A 22,132-nucleotide genomic window follows, 5' to 3' on the forward strand; every position below is an offset into this window, starting at 1 on the left:
GAGTTAATTCAAAATAGATGAGAATTTCAGAAATTGGTTTAAAAGGTGTTTGAAAATTGGAACAATCCTAAGAAGCTGGTAGAATTTCATTGCTAGATTTCTACTTTTCTAAAATGGTGAAATGTGCTTACTAACGAGATGAAATACAAAATGTTAATGTCCTAACTAGACTTCAAGTTTTGCCTTAAGCTGTAACTAAAATGTCAGAGTATATTTTTTAAAAGTAGGCTAATTGTATCACATCCTTGAATCTAAGAAGAGTATCAGCAGCAGATATCTGATTGCAGATCTCCTAAGAAAAGGACCCGGAATATACAGAAAATAGTATCTTAAGGAAAAAGTATTCCTTTTTTATTTTCTTGATGATGCCACTCTATGCTGCTTTTATTTTTCTCGTTAAAATTTTTACTTATTTTACAGTCGATAGATACTGATTCTAGGACATTTTAAAAGTACAGACAAGCAGACAAGAAGATAAACCATATGTCTAATCCCACCACTTAAAAGGGAAAAAAGTTAACATTTTGATGTATATATCAGACTTTTCTCTCCATACATAGATATGTAAAATATTTTATATACTTTTATGTATTTTAAGTGTTTATAAAAAAGAGAACTAATCTCTTGATTTAATATCATGAACATTATTTCCTACAAATACACTAGACCTGCATCGTCATTTTCAAAGGCTGCAATAATTTGCATAATCCCTACTTTAGTTATTTTTTTCCATTGTTCCCTATTATTAACGACTGCAATTGATATCTACAAATAGCTTTTTTGTTTTTAAACAGCAAAAAGAGCGTTGAAACAAGGAATCTAGGGCATTTACTCTGATAATTCATTATTTATTGAACACTTATTTATTACGGACAATGCATTAACCGGTAGCTGGGAAAAGACAGCAAGATCTCTACTCTTAATCAACCTCCAGTCTTATAGAACAGAAAGGAAAGCGCTGAGGAATAGGAAGAGGCAAAACGTTCACCCCTCTCTTTAAAGTTAATCTAGTTTTTAATCAGCTGTGCCCCAATACCAAATAAAAAGTTAATAAAAAACAAAGTTAATCTAGTGTAAAACAAAGTTGCTGGGTCTATGGCCAGATGCATATACAGTTATTAAACTCTCTACACTTAGTAAGTATTAGGTTCATCTATAAAAAATATTGGTCCACAACATCTGCACTAGACACTGTTTCAGGAGCTACACAGAGGGAAAACCCAGAGGCTTCAGCCACTACTCTTGGTTCCAGGAAGAGAGGAAACCCTCTCCCCGGGCCTGCAGGCGCCCGCGCGTGCGCGGGAACAATCCCACCCACCGCCAGGGACCACCACCCTGCACCCATGACTTCTTCATCCCGTTCTCGGGTTCTGCTCCAGGCGCTCAAAAATAAAACTTCCACCCGACCACTTCCACTTAAAGAATCCAGCCTGGCTGAGTGTGTCTTTGAAGATCAAATGCAAGGCTGCTAGCACGGTGGTCTGAGCTAGGTCGGAGAACAAACTTTGTTATGTGTTAACTTGGTTGGAGCAAAGCTATTCGAGGCAGAATTTAGTTACATTAAAACAGTGCAGTGTTTTTTTTTTTTTTCTTTTTCTTTTTTTTGTATTGTTGTTTTAATAAAATCGTCTTAATTGATGAATAAGGAAGAAGGGCTGTCTATTTCAGGACTTGAAAACAGTCATCCAGGATGGTTTCAGCAGGTGGCCAGTCCGGCGCATCAGGGCCTCCTCCCACCTAGCGTCGGTTTAGATTACGGTTTCCGCGGCGGCTGGACGGGAAGCATCTTCCACGCTGCAAATTCGCATCAATGGGATTCCCCTCGTGGGAAATGCCCCCTCCTGGCGGACGTGCTGAGCACGTCGCGGCGCCTTCCACCCTCCGGTTCTGGGACCAGCGCGTCGAAAGCTCTATCGGGATCCCGAGTCGGGACTACTCCGCGCCCCGGGTGAACCGGCACCACCCGCTGCCCGCCGCCAGCCGCCGCCGAGGGGCGGGAGAGATGCCGCGGGGGGCAGGCGCGGCGCGCGGGGAGGGGAAGGGGTTCTCGCGCGATTGGGCGAGGTTTCCGGTGTTGTGACTGAAACCCGTCAATATGGCGGCGATCGGCCGCGGCCGCTCGCTGAAGAACCTCCGAATACGAGGTAAGTCCGCTGCAGCCCTCACCCCTCGCCGCCCGGCAACCGCCACCCCTGGCACTTGCCTCCCCCGGGCCCTGGGCGGGGGGAGCGAGCCGGGGCGCTGGTCGGAGCCAGGGCTGCCACCGCTGGCCTGGGAGCGAATCCTAATTGGGGCTATGTGTCTGTTTCGCGCAGGGCGGAATGACAGCGGCGAGGAGAACGTCCCGCTGGATCTGACCCGAGGTAACGCAGGGCTCCAGCGAGGGCGTCTTCCTGGGGAGGATCCGGGGTTGGGGGCCGCGGGCAGGGACCGACCCCGCACGGGACCCGCGGGGGTACGAGAGACAGAACCCGAGCCCCGCCTGCCGGCCCGCGGGAGCAAGCCGGGGGCTGTCTCCCCGGACCCATCCCCCTTCCCGGTGCCCGCTTTCCTCTCCCCAAGCCCTTTTCCGGGCCTCTGGGTGCTGCGGGTGCCGGGGAGCACCAGGCGGGACTCAGCGGAGTCGCCGACCCTCTGGGTTTTCTAGACCCCGGGGCGGAGGGGAGCGTAGTCGTCCTATCCCGGAGCTCAAGCAGCTGAATCCCAGGGGCGGCCGGAGGGAGGTGGAGGCTGTTATTTAGGTTGCCAGAGGATGTCTGAGGGAAGAGCGACCACATCCTGCCCTCCCCGTCCCCCAGCGCCAAAGCCGGACCTGCTCGGTCCTTTGCGACTGCGTGATGCTTTTCTCCTTGCCCACCGCCCCGGGGGACCCGCAGCATTGATAAGTCGGTAGCGAAACCCAGAGCCCAGGATTTCTGCGAAGTGTGTGTGTTTTCTTCTTGTTTCCCTTTCCCGGGCCGCTGAGACTGTAGTTGGCAAAGACCGCCCCCTCACCCTCGCTGCAGGTTCATTGTTTACCTTCTGCAGTGGCGACGGGTTTGTTTACACCTTCGGAACTGGGTAAACCCGGGTTATGTTTTTAAGGACCTAATCCGGCTACTGGCCAGTATATTTTCATCAGTCACCATAACTGGAGTTTATTCGACAATATCTCGCCGAGGATTTGGTAGTTATATATAAGGTTTTCCTTTCCTCTTCCACGGTAAACAAGATTGAGTCTATTGATTCCGATGAAGTCGTTTCACACCCGCTGTAACTTAGCGTGTAACCTGGTTCAGTGGTATTGAACCAGTTTCCTTTTTGAGATCTGAAAAACACTTTAGGAAGTTTAAAAAAAAAAGTCTTTTTAAACATTCTATATAAAAATTTTAAACTACGTTCTACTTGACATAATAACTTATTTACAGTATTTGTTAGATGCGGGCTCATTGTTTAGGATCATTTCTATTTAAAGCATAGCGCATTCTCTAATTTGTTTTATTATGTATATCATAATGTAAGATTACTGTTTTGTGGACTGAAAGGCTAGTTTTTAATTTAGCTACAATAGATTTTTGTAACAATATTTTATTCCGAGAGTTCAGGGACTTAGTTTCGGGTGAACAAGGTACTTTTGCGGAGTTTCTACAATAAAATAGGGCTTAAGTAATAGAAATGGCAACTAATTAGATCACTAATGCACTAAATTAGAACATTTTTTCAGCAGATAGGGTTTGAATATTAATGTAGAGAGGTGTAAAACCTCTGACTTCTGTGTGTTTGGAAACTTGACTATAACATGCATATGAAAAGTCTATGTGAAAAACATGATTTCCTAGTAAATTTCCTAACAAAATAAGCAAGATTCCCACAGGGCTCAATTTAGCATTTGAGTTTTGTAAAAGATGTAGTTTTAGTGATTTTATTTATATATGTGCATGTATGTTTTAGATGAAGGTGAGACGACCTTCGATAGATCTTGGGTCTAATTTGTGCATTAAAAATCTGTTTGAATGTGGTACTAGAAAATGAATTATACTTGTGCTTTAAATTGACTTTGCTGATCTCCTATATGTAGTGGTTTGTCTGGAGTCAAAATTTGGGGTAGTAAAAGAGCTTATGTACAAATTTGAGTTGATACCTTTTGTTTACTCCAGTTTTACTCAAGTACACAGATAGCTGTATATTTACTATTTAGAATGCTATATTCCTTGAGTGTTTAGTAACCATCTGTGTCTATAGGTGTTTCTAGGATAATATCAATACAAAAAGTGCAGAAAACTCTTTCCCTGACAAGATGTATTTCAGTTTAGAATGAAGTATGCACAGCTAGTTGAAACTGATTGCAAAAGCAGTATGCAACTAAGAGTGAGAGGACATGTGAGAACTTTTCCTAAATCTTAAGGAAGTTTTGAATAAGAAAAATAATCTGAGTTAGATTCATTGTATAGTGACTCTATTGTTTGAGAAATTGCTATTCTGACAAACATTCATTGTTAACAGAAGACTTGTGGATCTAACATGAAGAAAGTTCATGAGGAATTAAGCTTCCGTAATCATTTGAGAACTGTGGGGCAGTCTGGGTTGCAGCTGAAGGGCAGCTGTTTGTGGATTGGATTACAGCATGTTTTAGATAAAGTTTGAGTAACCGAAAAAATTTCTTAAATGCTAAGGCAGTGTTTGCTCTCATTGTCATTATTTTTATGTAACCTTTGAGAAAGTCATTTTGTAGCTGTCTAACAAAGTTCATTATAAAATAGAGGCCATGGTCATTGTAATTTCTAGAGGAGCCATCAGTGTGTAGTATAAAATCAAATAGTTCTGAGTTGTAATCTCAGCTGGGTGAGTGGGGGCAGTTTATTTAACCTTCATTAACTCTTGGTTTCTTCAGCTCAAAAAAAACCCTAACTTCAGGTTATTCTTGAAGGTTGATAAGAATATGAGGAGTAAATGAACTAGGCCATATAGTACTCAGAATGGGACCTAGGACTTTGTGAATGACGTTAACTAAATGTTAGTTGCTTTCCTAAACTATGAAATCAAACTTCTTGATGTCACATATCAAGTATTTCAGATGATTGTTTTGAATATTATGAACTTGTTAACCAGGAATCACTGTATTGAAGCTTTCATTTTTTTTGAGACATACAATTAATTGGGTATAATCTCTCTGAACTGGAGTTCTTTTTTATTGTTTTTCACTTTGTTAAGAAAAGCTTCAAAATATATAAATCATATGTGAATACATGAATATAGTAAGTTATAAGAAACTCTTGTATGTCCCCATCACGTAGTTTGTTTCCTAGGCCCCCACCCCTACTGTGATCATTTTTTTCTTCTTTTCTTGAGAGATAATTGACATACAGCACTTTGTACGTCCTTGAATATAACAACTTTAAAAAAAAACTGTGACATTACCAGTATTAGGTCTAAGTAAAGAATAGTCTATTATTATATGTACTTAAGATAAAATATGGTATTTTATTTAAAAATATTAAATATTCTACTTTATGGTTTTTCTCCGTGATTCCAGAAAATTTCTTGGTAATGAGACTTGGCCATCCTTGCAAACTTCTTGAAGCCCAGGAGAGGTTTAAGTTTCTTTAGTTTTTGTTTTGATGTTACTGTTGTGGTTTGTATGAAAGTGCTTCAGTTAAAAATTGTTTATGGGTTAATTTTGAGTTCAGAAACTTCATTGTAAGAGAATCTATAGTTGATTTATTGGTAATTGTTGCTGTAAGTTTTGTTCAAGCAATTACTCTACTTAATTGTGAAAGTCCCTGATAACTGCTGTTGGTATCATTAAATACTCTCTCTGTTTTGCATGCCAAAATTTATTTTGAAACTGAAATGCTTCCCTTAACCTTAACCACTTCCACTGCAAGGATAGTCTTTTGTTGTTTTTTTTTTTTTAAATCAGTCCACTAGGGCATCTCTTCCTGGTACTGAATAACTTGAAGAGAGAGTATTCTTCCTGGAATAAGAAACCCTTCCTAGTATAATTTAATTATTGTGTTCAAGGTGAATTACTAGGACATGGAAACATGTATATTCAAATATAACTATTAGAATATAATTTATTAAGTATTGAGTCTTACATATTTTTGACCATTCAGTCCTTTTATTTTTCCATTAAGTAGGAATGAAAAGGTTGACTGTCTTAGCTGCTCTTTAATACTTAGAAAAGCAGGAAGGTTATCTGAATGATGCAGATTTGAACACTTTGTGTTTTGTGATTTTTTTCTAGTTAGGATTAAACTCATGTTTAATCACTTCAGTTAGACAAAACAAACATTTGACGGCTTTTTATATAGTAAATGCTGAATTAAGTGCTGGAGGACTAAAGGTGAGGAAGATATTACTCCCTTTTTTGGAGATTACTGGAAAAACATAAAGGGGTGATTGCAATATGGAAAAGTAAATAATCAATCAAACTGTACAAGGAATAGAAGTAGCCTAGAGGAGAGAATGATTAACACTTTGAGGAGAGGCTCAGAGGCAGCTTCACAGAGGGATTGACTTCTCATAAAATAGTAGTGGACATAGTGGAAGGAAATGTGGGCTCTCATGTCAGGAGAATATACCACACCTTGGGAAGAGTAAAGACAGTAGGAAGAGGAGCTACTCTGTAGGCCACTGGTAGAATCTTAAGAGATGATGGGGCACTACACCAGGGTATTGGAGGCAAATTAAGTTGAATATATCTTGAAATGGATGAACCCACTAATTTTTTTCTCCAAATTCTAAACTGTGAAATCCTCCTACCCTGCGTAGAGGAGGATTTTATTTCTTTTGTTTCTTTATTATGAAGATAGAAGCTGTCTAATGTGAATCTACTTGTCTTCTCCCCTTTATATTTCACCTATACTTACCTTCTGTTTTCTTGAATCAGAGGATAAAGCATCTCTCTTCGTTTCCAAGACTAAACTGGAAAAGAATTTTATGCTCCTAATTCTGTTTCCCCTAAGATTCTTTGTTGAAGATTTCTTGCTTCTTTACTTCCTGTTAGGTTAATTTTCTCGTATTCAGCAAACATTTGTTGTGTTCTTCCTATGGATCACTTTGCTAGGCATGGGATGATGGTGAGACATATGGAACAATAAAGACAAAGATTCTTAAAACAGTCATTTTTTCACAGGCTCTACACACAGGATAGTTTATCCTCACCCACAGTTTTCTTTCCTGACTCCTTTAGTCTTGTAAGCACAGCTCTCCCCCTGTACGTAAGTAGTTTTCTTAAAGGATGCTAGTAACCTCATGCAAAATTCATTGGCATTTTTAAGTTCCCCATTCTATTATTAGTACTACTACTGTATTAATAGTTTTGTTCCAGACAGTAAAACGTATTATTTCACTTAATCTTCAACAACTCTTTCTGTGCGTGCATGCTCAGTCATGCCCTACTCTTTGTCACCCTATGGACTGTAGCCTGCCAGTCTCCTCTGTCCATGGGATTTTCCAGGCAAGAATATTGGAGTGGAAATTCCTTCTCGAATTTCCTTCTCCAAGGGATCTTCCCTACCTAGGTATAGAACCCTCTCTCTTGTGTTTCCTGCATTGCCAGGCAGAGTCTTTACTACTGCGCCCCCTGGGAAGCCCCAACGACTGTTTGAGGTTCTCTTATCCCTGTTTTACAGTTAAAGATACAGGCTTTTAAAATTCTAATGACTGAAACTCAGAAAGTTAAGTTATTCAGCCTTACCTGAATAACTAGTGAGTGACTAACTGCAGATTATGCACTTCTAGCTACTACACTGTTGCTAGTCTTAAAACCCTGGGTCTTCTCCTTAACTCTCACGCCACTCTTTCTCTGTTTACTGGCTGGTCTTCCAGCTCCTTAAGCAAGTGTACCCTAAGGTTCTGTTCTTGACTTTCTTGTCCTCTCTCTTATTGATGCTACCTTCTGCAGCCTTTTCACTCATGGCTTCAAAAAATCCATGAATTGAGATGGTTACAAAAATTACATTTTTATTCATACTTTTTCTTCTAAACTTGCGAAACTTATTAGCGTGTATGTGTGGTAGGTAATTGTCTCAGATTGTGGTGTATAAAATTGTGCACCCCAAAACTTAGCCATTTTTCACTTTCTTGGTACCACCACCATCCTTTGGTATTCAAGCTAGAGACCTATTGCTTGTCCACTTTGTCCATTTGCCATGTTTCCCCAGTTTGCCTCTGAAATACCTACTGAATCCAGCTTCTCCTATTTTCACTGTCGTTGGTCTCCTGCACATTATATCATTTGGATGACCTCATTATCTGGTTTGGATGACAGTAAAATATTCTTTTCTCTCACTTTTTTCATTTTCTCTGCTATATGATTGCCAGGATTATTTCCCTGAAATCTAGATCTGATCTTCTCATTTCTCTTATTTAAAATAACAACAATACATGTACATTTAATAGTTTCATTTTTGCACACAGTATAAAGTCCAGATTTCCTAGCTTGGCATTGAAGGCCTGTCATGATTCCAGAATTATTTTCTTCTATACTATCTTAACCATACTATTCTCAGTCAGTCTGTCTCTCCACATAGTTCACTTGGGTAAAGCACTCCCTTCTTTTCACACAGTGCTTCTCAAAGGGGGTTGTGGAGAATTTGCTAGTCTAAGCACCTACATTCCCCATTCATGTTGTTTCTCCTTGGAGATTGTGTTGTGCCTTTGATTGTGACTCTCTGCTTTAGTCAGAGAAGACTGTTTGTTATTCCTTACACATGGCATGCAGTTTCTGTTCCCTTTGCATAGGTTGTTTTCAGCACTCTTTAGAGAAAATCCTGATTCTTTAAGGTCTATATCATATGCCACTTCTGGGAAAATCCTTATCATCCCAGTGGGAATTCATTGCTTCCTCCTCTACTTTTCCACATCTTTGTTTATTCCTTTCTAAATATCACTTACTCTTGCCTTATTTAAGTTCTTTGCTCAGTTCTTTTTTCACTGGATCTTAAGCATCTTCCTCAGCATATATCATATAATAATAACTGAAACATGTATTGTAAGGAAGAATGGAGAGAGAGAGATGAGAAAAGGGGCACAATATGAAGGAGAGTAGAAATAAAAGAGTATTTAAATTTGCAGACTTGACAGTGAAAGCATTGGTGCCAAGAAATGGAGAAATTGTTTTGGAAGTGATGATATTGAGTTCAGCTTTGCACTTTGAGTTTCAGATAGTTGATTCTGTCAGAGATGTGTAAGAGGTAGCAGCAGTTTCTGGCATGAATGTTTTTGTAATTGTTTTTAACTTGTGATCTGATTGTTCTCTCCTTTAGGGCCTTGAGAGAAGGAAGAATGTAAATGGAGAAAAAGCTAAAGATCTGAATGTTAGAGTATATGCTGATTAGAGTGTATGTCACAGCACAGGGATCTATAAAAGGAAAGAGGCCAACAAGAGAAGAAAGCTTAAAAATTAGCAAGATTGTGATCTTTAGCCAAGGGGAGAGCTTTGGGTTGAAGGCACGGTGAGCTATAGCATTGAAATTGAGTTCTTGAGAACTCAGTTCTTCTCTCCCTTAATCTGAGGTTGATCTTGGCACGCTTATTTAACCTCTTTAGGCTTCAGTTTCCTGATCTCCAAAATGCATACTACTTTACATGCATAGCCCTTTCACCTTCAGTCTTTGTGATTCTCAGATATCAGGGTGTTTCTGGGATATCGAAAGGTTAAAGAGAAAGTCTTGTTAAATCACTTGTTAAATTACTGTGAGAAGGATTCCCATAAACAGCAATGAGTACATGTAGGAGTATGGTATTTCATAGTACTTTAAATGTAAATTACAGTCAACTCTCAATTTCCTTTTAAGTGATCATCTGCAGTGACTTGCTGCCTCCTCCCCCTCCCAGGTCTCAGGCCACTGAAAATAGGGCTGTGAAAAGCACAGTGGGGTGAGTGAATGGTTTGCATGCCTGTGTATCTGTACCTCTATCACCAAGCTGAATACAGTCCACTCTCAGTTATCTATAGTTCATAAAAAGGTAAATAATAGTGGAAGAATTCTAAATATATAAATAACTTTATATGTGGTTGGGGAAGATTTTGTATTCTTTCATCCCCTACTGTAGATTGATGTATCTTTCATTTGAATTGTTAGCATCAATTTTTATTTCTTAAGCAAATGCTCTTAGAATAGTGGATGTAAACAGGCTGAAATATTTATTAGGTAATCCACAGATGACCAAGTGAGAGTTGACTGTTAATGCTTTTGGATCATCCGTTGTTCTGTATTATCTGTGCTTCTTTTGTTACTGTGCCCGGGTTAAAGCTGGATAGCTGCTTCAAAGTTACATTGCTAGGATGAATGTACTCAGAAGATTATACAGATGCCAAACTAAATTGAAATAATTATGTAAAACTAGCTAGACAGAACATTCGTGCGTTCAGAATCATCAGATTCAAAGAGAACCTAAACCTAAGTACATTTCTTAATATTCCTCTTATGGAGTTGTCTAGCCAGACATATTGCATAAACTGAGTGATGTGACTAGTAATGACAAAATTTATATAAAATATAATAAAATTGAGGATGTACCAAGGCTTCAAACATACCTGTTCGAGTAGTCAGTTGAGATTAGTAAGCAATGTATAAGAATTTTTAACCTTAATTACCTGAATTTTAAAGAATCTGGCCCATTCAATTACTTTGCCATTTTGTTTATCCTAAAATGTTGAAGAATTTGGATTTGTAATGGTTTGTTAATGTTAGGTCAGCATATTTTCGTAGTAAATGTTAATGTGAATCAGGAAGGCATAATACTTGGCTTTACAGAGTTTATATTATGGTTGGGATATACCTGTATCAGGACATAGTATTTGAAGCACCTGCCAGTTATCTTTATAAAGGAATCCAAAGCTAGAGGAATTCAGGGAAAAAATGGGAGATAGATAAGGAATGACCTAGAGGGGAATCCTCATCAAATTGTTGACACCTCTAAGACCTTTGCATAAAAGGGTAGTGTTTAAATAAAAATTGTACTTTCTTTTCCGAACTAACATATTGCTGGTGTATTGTTGAGAAAAAATTGGTGATGAGTTTTGTATATAAATCTACTGAAGGCTGATTATATTTCAGACCAGCGCTTTTCAAACCTTTGAAGGTAGTGCTTGACTAGACTGAGAGATTTTAGGCATGTTGTAAAGTAATTGTGTGCTTCTGATTATGAATATATAGATGTTTGGCTGCATTCCAAACCGAAGCATAAATAATTTCTTCCACTGTTTTGTAGTATATCTCCCCTTCATTAATATTACATGCTCAAAGGGCTCTGTAAATTTGTATCAAACTTATTTCTAGATACATGCAGTTTGGAAGTAGATACCAGAAGTGTTTTTATTATATTCCACATTAAAATGACTTTGACTTTAAACGTATTAAACGTTTCTGACTTTAAACATGTGACCTGATAGTGAGAGAGAATATTTGAAATTAAGATTATCCTGAAAAACATGGACTGTTTCGTTGCCAAATCCAGACACCCTACCCTCTGGTTATTTGGGTAAAGGATGAACAGTGTTTGGGGAAATCTAACACTCCATTAAAAGGAGCAAAACAAGAGTTGAATTGCCACTTGCAGGGATTGCAAGTAATCTTGTTCAGAACCTAGTGTAATTTCATGTGTTTCTTACAATGAATAAATAGTGAAGAGACACAGAAGCTGTAAACAAAAGAAGATTCCCAAGTAATATACTTTTTGTTACTTAGACGAAACAGCTTGCCAGATAAAAGTGTATTTAACTGTTTTTAGATGTGTATACATATATATTTTTTATCAATAATTTCATATTTTGAGAAATCACATCTTAATATTGCTAGTTATTTTCATGCTTAATGTTCATCCCTCATATAGTAAAACTTTTAATTCCCTTGGTTTTTCTTTCACTCACAATTCTGTATAATATACTCCCTAACCTTCACCACAACCCCATCACCACCAACCCCCTCCCCCAAGAAAAAAAAAGGAAAAACTGAGGGGAATAGAGTCGCAGAAAGAGTGAGAAGACTCCAGTGGTTGGAGGTAGGTGAGCTATGAACTCTAACCTCTAGCTATGTGGCACTATCTGGGGTAGCAAGTGGAATATTGTGGAATGTTTTATTTAACAGTATGTTGTAGATACGATTTTATTCATATCTGTCACAGATCGCTAGTATAAAGTCATGATAGTGGGGTATTTGAATGCAAATAGCTTTATACCTTGTTTATTTAGAGTGATTTGTGATTTTATTACTACAGGTTGTAATTTGTGTTATTTTTGAATACTATAATGTTGTATAAAGTGGATTGGATTAATTCTTAGATTGTATAGGATTCTGTACTTCATGTAGGAATAATTCTTAACATAAAATTTTATAACTTTGTAATGAGCTAAATTTTAGATTGGCATAGTCTTAAAGTTTAAATCACTTTGTATTTTTAATAAAACCTTAAAATAGCCCTTTTCTGTCATGGGAGAATTCAGTGTTGTGTGTTCATGTTTCCACATTGTTTTGAATATGTAAGTATATATTGTTTTACCTGGCAGAATGAAGAAATTTTAAAAAATGCTGGTTAGTTTTCAAAAGGAAATAAAAAGCTTAAGAGATTTGGATAAACTGTAGCAGTTACCTTTTGCTATATTATTGTTTCTTGTAATAGTTGTTTTGTTAATAAAGTTTTAATTTAATTTTTGAGTCCTAGGAAATTTCTCTTACTTAGATCATTAATTATTTCTATATTATAAAAGTGTCTCAAAAAAGTATAATTATTTTTAAAATAAGTCTATTGCCACTAAATATTCACCTGGGGTACTTGAATTTTAGTGGATTTTGGGGAAGTATGTGTGTGTATAAATATTGTGTCTATTTTTAGCATATTTGAAGTTACTTTAGAAATTTTTTTTATGTTACTGTGATGTAAAATAGAAACTGTAACTGTACTTGTTAACATTATATGGAAAATAGGGATAAATAGGTTGTGATTATAGGAATTAAAGGGCTTTACTGTCAATAACATGAACTGTAGTGAGTAAACTTGGATGACATATACTTTAAATTTTTATTGACATCTTTTGGAGTGCTTTCTTTTGCATCTTGGTTGTTTTCAAGACAGGTAATTGCTTCATAGCATAGTTCAAGGTAGGTGAGATATGAGTTGATAAAGTTATTATATATGTCTACAATTTGAATAGTAGGATTATATGTATAAGATAGATAATAAGGTAAAAAATATATAAAACAGTAGCTTACTAATATGGACAGTGTGGTATGTGGTACTAATGTGGACAACATTGAATAACATGCTTTCCCTGGTGGCTTAGTGGTAAAGAATCCACTTGCTAATGCAGGAGACACAGGTTTGATCCCTGGGTCAGGAAAATCCCCTGGAGAAGGAAATGGCAACCCACTCCAGTATTCGTGCCTGGGAAATCCCATGGATAAAGGAGCCTGGCGAGCTGAAGTCCTTGGGTTTGCAAAGGAGTCGGAGACCATTTACTGACTAAACAATTGCTTGATACATAGACAGTCTGGAACTGTAAGCACCTGAGCTTTGGAACCTTGCCTCTTGGAATTTTTTCACTTTGGACAAACTGCCTTTTCTGAGCATATTTTTTCATCTCTATTGGAGGAGTTAGTGAAATGTTTGTAAAATATTATAGTTGGCAGGTAGATATAAATAGATATTAGGTGTTTTTCACATGGTCAGCTAAAGCAAAGGAGATGAGAAGAGGGAGAGTTTTAAGTGTGAACTGTAAAAAAAAATGGGACATTGTTTCAGCTTTGAGTGGGTGTGGTTAAATCAAGACAAATAGGGCATAAATAAAAGACAAAGTATTTTACTGAGAGCAGAATAAGAAAAAGAATTTTAATATTCATTTTGGGTTTGTAGAATGGGAGTAATGTAGAGTACAGTACTGAAAAACTGTGTGGAGCTGTTAAAACCTCTTTTTTTTTGTTATTAAAATATTTACTATAGTAAGAAAGCAGTAAATGTTATTTATAATTGAAGAAAATGTAGATCTGAGAGTTGTCATAAATTTACAGTTCTATGAAAGTTAACAAATTGAACATGTTGATAATCAGAACCCAGGTCAAGAATCAGAATATTGCAATACCCTAGAAGTTTCCATTCTGTCTCCATTTAGACACTACTTCCCCCATCAAGGACAGCACTGTTCTGACTTCTAATACGATAGATTAGTTTTGCCTGTTTTGAAGTTTGTGTGATTTTCCCCTGCATTACATATACCCTTTTGTATTTAACTTCATTTGCTCAATAGTATGTTGTATCACTGTGTTGTATGTAAAGTCGAAGTTATTTTAATCCAAGTCTGCTTATGTGTGTCAGGTGTATCATGATATATAGGATTTTTTTAATTTGAAAGGGAAGTGAATTTGTATGATTAAATAGAATTTGGGATAATTCCACTAATTCCAACTTTAAAAAACTTTTAAAATCATTTTCTAAATATGTCTTTTTTTCCTCTTCAGTCTGACCTTTTGATAGATTTTAGGCATTAACACATCTGGATAGGTGAATTTTTTTCTTTAATTTTTTTCAAAATGACTGTTTAAAGAAAAATTAATAGATCACTATATGGAGTTCAAAGCTACCAGTTAGAAAGTTGGAAAAATTAGAATTCCAATCCAATGAAAGTTTTGTGTTGACCTAATTAAATTGATTGAATGATTATGAAAATTGGCTTTAGTATTTTTATGGAGAAGAAGGGTAGATGGTAAGCGTTTCTTGGATCTCACTGCAATAATATTTTCAGTGGAAGACCTCATTAATAGTTACAAAGTATCTTCATGTGATTGTTTCTCTGTTTTTCCCTTGTTTTTTCAATTTCTTTCATTGATTTCTATTTCTCTTATTCCATTTCTAGTCTTCTGGTGACTCTACTGTAATAAGACATGCTATAGAAATGGACTAGTTTTTCTTTTCCTGTGTATACTTGTTAGTGTTTCCTATTTCTTGATTTAAGATAAGTTTTAATTGTTTTTTACTCAATCCTTTACTGAATTTTAGGTTTTTTTCCTCTGAGTTGGCAGTGCTTTGTGAGGAAGATTCTACTGCCCATCTCTTGGTGTGCGTATCCGCAAGAAAGTAGAAGAGAGTATTGCATAGGAAATTGATTAAATACTTGACAGCAATTTAGCAACATGTGCTTAGTATAGATGCTGCTGCTTCTAAGTCGCTTCAGTCGTGTCCGACTGCGAGACCCCATAAACGGCAGCCCACCAGGCTCCCCCATTCCTGGGATTCTCCAGGCAAGAACACTGGAGTGCGTTGCCATTTCCTTATCCAATGCATGGAATTGAAAAGTGAAAGTGAAGTCGCTCAGTCCTGTCCGCCTCTTAGCGACCCCATGGACTGCAGCCCTCCAGGCTCCTCCGTCCATGGGGTTTTCCAGGCAAGAGTACTGGAGTGGGGTGCCATTGCCTTCTCTGTTAGTATAGATGAGTAAAATAAAATAACATTTTACTTATTTCAGTATGCAGAAACAAGAGTAAATGTGAAAGTGAAGCAATATTCAACTATACTGAAGGTGAAGAAGTTTTGAGAAAGTGAGTTTTCTAAACATTGTAATTTTAAAGATATTAATATTCACTCCACTTAAAATATTCTTATGCATATACTCTTTGAAAGTATGGAAAACAGTGACTTTGTAATTCCCTGAAGGTGGGAACATTTAATAACCTTGGGATATCCTTGTTTATTCTGAGTCTAGAATATTTAGTTCACTGAACCAGATTTAAACTGTGTGGATTATTAGTTACCAAAAGAATGCTTGTTTTTAGTCGTGAATTTTGAGTGATTGCTTGTTTGATTTTATTAATTAGGAATGGTTAAATGCAGTAAATCTATATTTTTAACCATGCTTTTCGGGACTGTATTATTTACTGCTCTTGTAATACTGGTACTTAGTTTTTTCTCCAGACTATTTTTAATGACTTTTCCTAGCATAGAGCTGAGCTACTGTCGTAAATTGCTGGCTTGCTAACATGATCAGAACTTGGTCTAAATGACATTTTATCAAAACATTACCAGTTGTGTGAAGGATTTATCAAATGATGTGTTGTTTAGCAGACAGTCTAGAGATTGTTTGTTATGAAGTAGATGTTTTTCCTTCTAAGCAGTCCTCTTGAAAGGGCACGTACTTGCTTTAGCGATGATGTCACTGTTAAAACTATTTTAACAATTCTGCTGCTGAAGATTACTAAAGCTTATAATATAGACTTTGAGACTGGTATTTGGTTTCTTCTTTGGGATGAATTGGATTTCAGGAAGTGGTTAAATATAAATTGGGTTCAAGCGTAGTGGGAATTCCATTTGATTTATTCACTCATTAATTTGATAAGAATTCATTGAGCATCTGCTGTATTTTAGCATTGTATTAAATACCAGAATATATGTGACAAAATAGATTTTCTTAAAAATACACAACCACTATATGTGATGACTGCCATTATAATCTAGTTAGTGACTTCTTCACAACCATTCTCATTTCCTGAGTCTTCCTTTTGTTCATTATATTTGGGAAAACAGCCACTCTTTACTCATTCCTACTCTTATTCTCTTCTCAGAGCCTTTGTACTTATTACATTTTGTCTAGATTATTCTTCGCCTAATCTTAGTAGGCTTGCTCTCTAACTTCATTTAACTCTGTTCAAATACCACTTTATCAGTGAGTCCTTCTCTGATCACCACTTTATCAGTGAGGCCTTCTCTGATCATCTTTTGTAACCATCATCTCCATCATTTTCCATTTGGTTTTGTTTTCTTCCATAGCTCTTGTCACTGTTGCCAATTGCAGTATTATTTATTATCTCCCTGGAATGTGAGTTTTGTGAGGACAAGCACTTTGTGGTGTTCACCATTGTATCCTCCATGCCTGGCACAGCCCCAGTATATGTGCTTGATAAGTGACCATAAATCATTTATTGGCTGAATAAATGACCATCAAATTTGTGTTTAGTATGAGGGCTCCAGACGAATTTTTTCAACAGCTTACTCAAGTGTCTTAACCATGTGGTCATGTATATCAAGCTTTCTATGTTTCACACTTACTAATTACCTTACTCTTATAAAAATCTTTCTGTATTTTCCATCTGGGTCTTCAGCGCATTACTTTAATGGGCCAAATCACCCAAGAGAACACCCAGGAGACATTATGACCTCATTCCTTGTCCTTTTTCTGCATGTCAAATCTGTTACCAGATGTTAATGATTTTATCTTTGAAATACTGAAAACTTTTTTATAAGCACTAGGAACTTTATTCAATATCCTGTGATAAGCCATAATGGAATAAAATATGAAAGAGAATACATATATTTATAACTGATTCACTTTGTTCTATAGCAGAAATTAACACAACATTGTAAATAGACTATACTTCAATAAAATTAAAAATAAAACAAAATATGTTATTTTAGTTGCTAAGTCATGTCTATGACTCTTTTGCAACCTTATAGACAATACCCCAATAGGCTCTGCTGTCCATGGAATTTCCCAGGCAAGAATACTGGAGCGGTTTGCCATTTCCTTCTCCTTGGATAAATCTTTTTTTCCGTTTCTATTGCTGTACCATTACAGAGGCCTCATTTTCTTTCTTGGGTGATTGCACTGACTTCATAACTACTATCCCTATTCTAGTTCTATCATTTTCCAAACTGTTCTCTTCACTCTAACTAGAAACACATTTTCTACAAAGTTAATGTTTACTTTCTCAGCTGGGTTGAATATCTTCCTTATTTGAACTTCTATAATATACTGTATATTACCTTTCTTGTAATATTGATGTAATTTGTTTACTCCTGCCTCCCTTAGTCATAGTTGACAAATATTTATTTACCTTTACTCTGTGCTGGGTAATTTTCTTTTGCTGGTGATTCAGTGGTGAAAACCTTAACTATTTCCACTAAGGAGTTTATGTTCTAGTAGGGAGAACATAGATAAAAGCAAGTCAACCCAGAATTTTAAGTAGAAATAAATGCTCAAAATAATGTAAAATTGGAGTATGCAAAAGGGAGTTGATAGGTGGTTGGGGGATTGTCAGGGAAAACTCTGATATTTAGTCAATCCAGGACTAACAGGGAGACAGCAAGTGAAGATGTAGGGGGAGAGTCAAGTGGAAAGAGTATATAATACCAAGGCCCAGAGATAGGAAAGAACCATAGATAGAACGTGCTTGGGGAGAGGGAGAGTGGAGAACGAGAAGCCAGAAGAGGTAGGCAGGAAATAGTGTAGTTGAAGTTTATTGGTATGGAAGCTTGAAGCTTAGTAAGTACTGAGAGTTTAGAAGTAGCAGAAACTTTAGAGATCACTTAAAGTTGTGAGACTTAAAAAAAGAAAAGGGCTTTCTAAATATTATAGGTACATCAGTGATGAGGAGACTTGTAACTATATTAAGAAGGTTGTTTGAGATAAACTTGTCAAACCCTGCTTCCTCTACCCCAGTTGATTTTATTATATGCTTACAGACTCATGCAGAGATAAAATAGGAATTACAAATTGAAACAGTATTACTTCAGACCTTACTGGTAATTTGTGCAGGTCTGCATTAACCACAATTTACTTTTATGATGCTGTGAAAAAAATATTTTTAATACTATCAAATTAAACTATTTTGCTTAGAAAACTGACATTTCTTTTTTGAAAATATACATTCATAATTATTCTGTGAAATGAAAACTCAGTTTGTAATAGGGAAGATCTTGATCTAAATTCTTGCTCCGTAATCTGCAGGGAAATGCCTAACTTGATATTTAATTTTCTGAACCTAAGTTTTCTTTTTTGTGGGAAGGGTTATATTAGGCTGGTACAAAAGTGATTTTGCTTTTGCATTGTTGAGCTTCACCGTTTGATATGGGAATACATTCTTAAATGTGGCTATATTACACATCATTTCAATGTGAATTTCTTGCTTTACATTTTTTTGCTAATGAATTATTACTTGCTGTTTATTTTATATGTATTATAGACTATGGAAATGATGTTAGACGAGAAGCAAATTCAGGTGATTTTCTTATTTGAGTTCAAAATGGGTCATAAGCAGTAGAGATTACTTGCGACATCGACAGTGCATTTGGCCCAGGAACTCCTAATGAATGTACAGTGCAGTGGTGGTTCAGGAAGTTTTGCAAAGGAGACGAGAGCCTTGAAGATGAGCTGTGACTGGCCATTGGAAGCTGACAACGACCGACTGAGAGGATCATTGAAGTTGATCCCCTTATAACTATGCGAGAAGTTGCCTAAGAACTCAGTGTTGACCATTCTTTGGTTGTTCGACATTTTAAGCAAATTGGAAGTTTGATAAGTGGGTGCCTAATGAGCTGACCACAAATTAAAAAGATCATCATCTTGAAGTGTCATCTTCTCTTATTATGTGTGAACCATTCTGGATTGGATTGTGACGTGTGACAAAAAGTGGATTTTGTACAACAGCCAGTGACAACCAACTCAGTGGCTGAACCAAGAAGCTCCAAAGCACTTCCAAAAGCCAGACATGCCCCAGAAAGGGTCATGGTCACTGTTTGGTGGTTTGCTGCCAGCCTGATCCACTTCAGCTTTCTGAATCCTAGCGAAACCATTACATCTGAGAAGTATGCTCAGTAAATCAATGAGATGAACTGAAAACTGCAAACCCTGCAGCCAGCATGGGTCAGCAGAAAATGGCTGTTTTTCTGCATGACAGCATCTGACCACATGTCGCACAAGTGCTTCAAACGTTGAATGAATCGGGCTGCAAAGTTTTGCCTCATCTGCCATATTTACCTGACCTCTCACCAACTGACTACCACTTATTCAAACATCTTGACAACATTTTGCATGGAAAATGCTTTCCAAGAGTTTGTAAAATCCTGAAGCGTCGATTTTTATGCTACAGGAATAAACGAATCTATTTCTCTTGACAAAAATGGGTTGATTGTAATGATTCATATTTTGATTAATAAAGATGTGTTTGAGCCTAGTTATAATGATTTAAAATTTGGGTCTGAAACTGTAATTACTTTTACACCAATCTAGTAATACTCTGGCATTTACAAGATTATTACAGTATAACATGAAAAAGTTTGTTCAAAGATCCTAGCATAGTGTCTGTCAAGTATTAGGGTGAAAACCCAGAAGGTAAATGTTATTAAATAAATAACAGTGATTTATTCATTCTTTTAATCTTGGACATTTGGTCATTTGTAGTTCCTTGCTCTTATAAAGAGTAATTTTATATATAGTCTTGTATATGAATTCTGGTACTCATACATAAGTTACTCTAGGTAGTATAATTTGGTGTAGAATTACTGCTTATATGAAAAAAATTATATATCATAGTAGAGATATGTTAGAGTTGTTCTTGATCCACATACTTGGGATTATCAGACTTTCATTAAAAATATTTTATTATGAAAAATTTTGGTCATAATATGTAAGAAAATATAAGGAGCCCTCATATATTCCGTATCCCCCTTCAACTATTATAAACATATAGGGCAGTCTTACTTCATTTGTATATTTTCCTTTTTTCTTTGTGGATAATTTTAAAGCAAACCTAGGCATATATTATTTTCATTTGTAAATACATTTGTGTATTTCTAAGGGATAAGGACTTTAAATATTTTTAACTGCAATACTATTAGCACAACTAAGTAAATTAGCAGTAATCCTCTTTAGATCATCTAGTATTTAGGGTTCAGATTTCCTACAGATAGGAAATTTTGAGTCAGGATCCATACACTTTTGGTTTAATTTTTTTTTTTTTTAATATATATCACATTGCTTTTCTTTCTACATAATTTGTCATTTCAGATTATTATTTCTTTTGCCTTTAAATCTTGGGAAAATGTTTAGATGGTTGGTTGTACTATTTTGAAATTCATTGTATGTCCTGATTCTAAGTTTTTTGAAGAATTTTGAAAAGTTCTCAATCTTTGAGGTTTTGAGTATTGCATCTCCTACATTTTTTCTTATCTTGTTTAGGAATTCTTATTAAATGCATCTTAGACTTCTTATTATCATTCTTGTTTTTTAAATTCTTTCATGTATTTTGTCTGCTTTTTTCTTGGGGATCATATATGTATCATCCTCAAATACATCTTCCAGTTCATTAGTGATATATAATATCTTTAGATACATCTTTCAGTTCATTAGTTCTCCCCACAACTGTAACTTTTATCCCCCCATTGAGTTTTTAAAATTTCAATCATGCTCTTTTTATTTTAAGAAGTTCTGCTTAAATGTAAATTTTGAATCGTATGTTTCTGGTCCTTTCTTTCTTTTAAACCAAAAATTTGCAAGTTGTAGCTTGAAGATCTTGTGATGTAAGGCTTACAGAGCTGCATTTCTAATAATCTTATTCAGACATAGACATGCTCATTTAATATTGTCTATACCTGCTTTGGTGCTACTGTTACTGAGTTAATTACTTATAAAAGAGACCTTATATTTATAGCTTTCAAAGCCCAAAATATTTAGTCTGGCCCTTAATGGAACAAGTTTTCCAAACCCCCTGCTGTATTTTCTTTTTTCTTTTTTTTTAGTATTTATTTATTTGGCTGCACTGAGTCTTAGTTGTGGCAAACAGGATCTTCATTGCAGCACACGGGATCTTTAGTTGTGGCATGCGGGGTCTTCTTCGCTGACCAGGAGTCGAACCTGGGCCCCCTTCATCGGGAGCGTGGAGTCTTAGCCACTGAACCACAAGGGAAGTGCCCCCCCCCCCCCACTTTAGATATATAAAATATTATTTCATTGTTTGCATTATGTATATGGTAATTCTAATATTTGAAGTCTTTTTAGTTTTTTGTTTTGTTTGTTTCTGTTGATACTGACTTGTTTTCATCTTTCCTTCTGTGTTTATAACCAGGCTAAGGGTGGATTCTTAGTTGGAGTGGTGGTTAATGGTTGAATTTGCCTCTGCTTCTTGTCCGGGAATATGGTAGGCCAAGGAATACTTTAAATTAAAATTCTCTCGTTGAGATTTTTTTGATTGTGCAAAAGAATGTATCTAGGTTCCAGAGACACCTGCAGTTGGCTTCAGAGTCTCAGGGAAGTCTCCTTTTATTTTTCAGCTTTACCTAGAAATACTTTTCTTTGCTCTCTGCCTTTGTTGAATAAGTGTTCTAAGTGTATCCAGACTCACAGGATGAAAGCAGATGGTCAGCATAAACCCATACTGTTTGC

At 36.6% G+C, this 22,132-nt stretch overlaps 1 protein-coding gene across 5 annotated transcripts in view; it reads left to right on the forward strand.

Moving 5' to 3' along the window:
• The first annotated feature begins 2,051 nt into the window (after positions 1–2,051).
• Positions 2,052–22,132, forward strand: part of RICTOR (RPTOR independent companion of MTOR complex 2) — a 125,483-nt gene continuing 105,402 nt past the window's right edge. For 4 of the 5 annotated variants that reach the window (XM_061129903.1, XM_061129905.1, XM_061129904.1 and 1 more), the window contains exons 1-2: positions 2,052–2,144; positions 2,316–2,363. In XM_061129903.1, the coding sequence (XP_060985886.1) occupies positions 2,096–2,144; positions 2,316–2,363 (97 nt within the window). In that variant the 5' untranslated portion in view covers positions 2,052–2,095. Of the gene's footprint in view, positions 2,145–2,315; positions 2,364–15,445; positions 15,519–22,132 lie in introns of all 5 variants that reach the window. The other variant, XM_061129906.1, reaches the window with a different exon arrangement.

This window comes from Dama dama, chromosome 25 (genome assembly GCF_033118175.1).
Source record: "Dama dama isolate Ldn47 chromosome 25, ASM3311817v1, whole genome shotgun sequence".
NCBI lineage: Eukaryota > Metazoa > Chordata > Mammalia > Artiodactyla > Cervidae > Dama > Dama dama.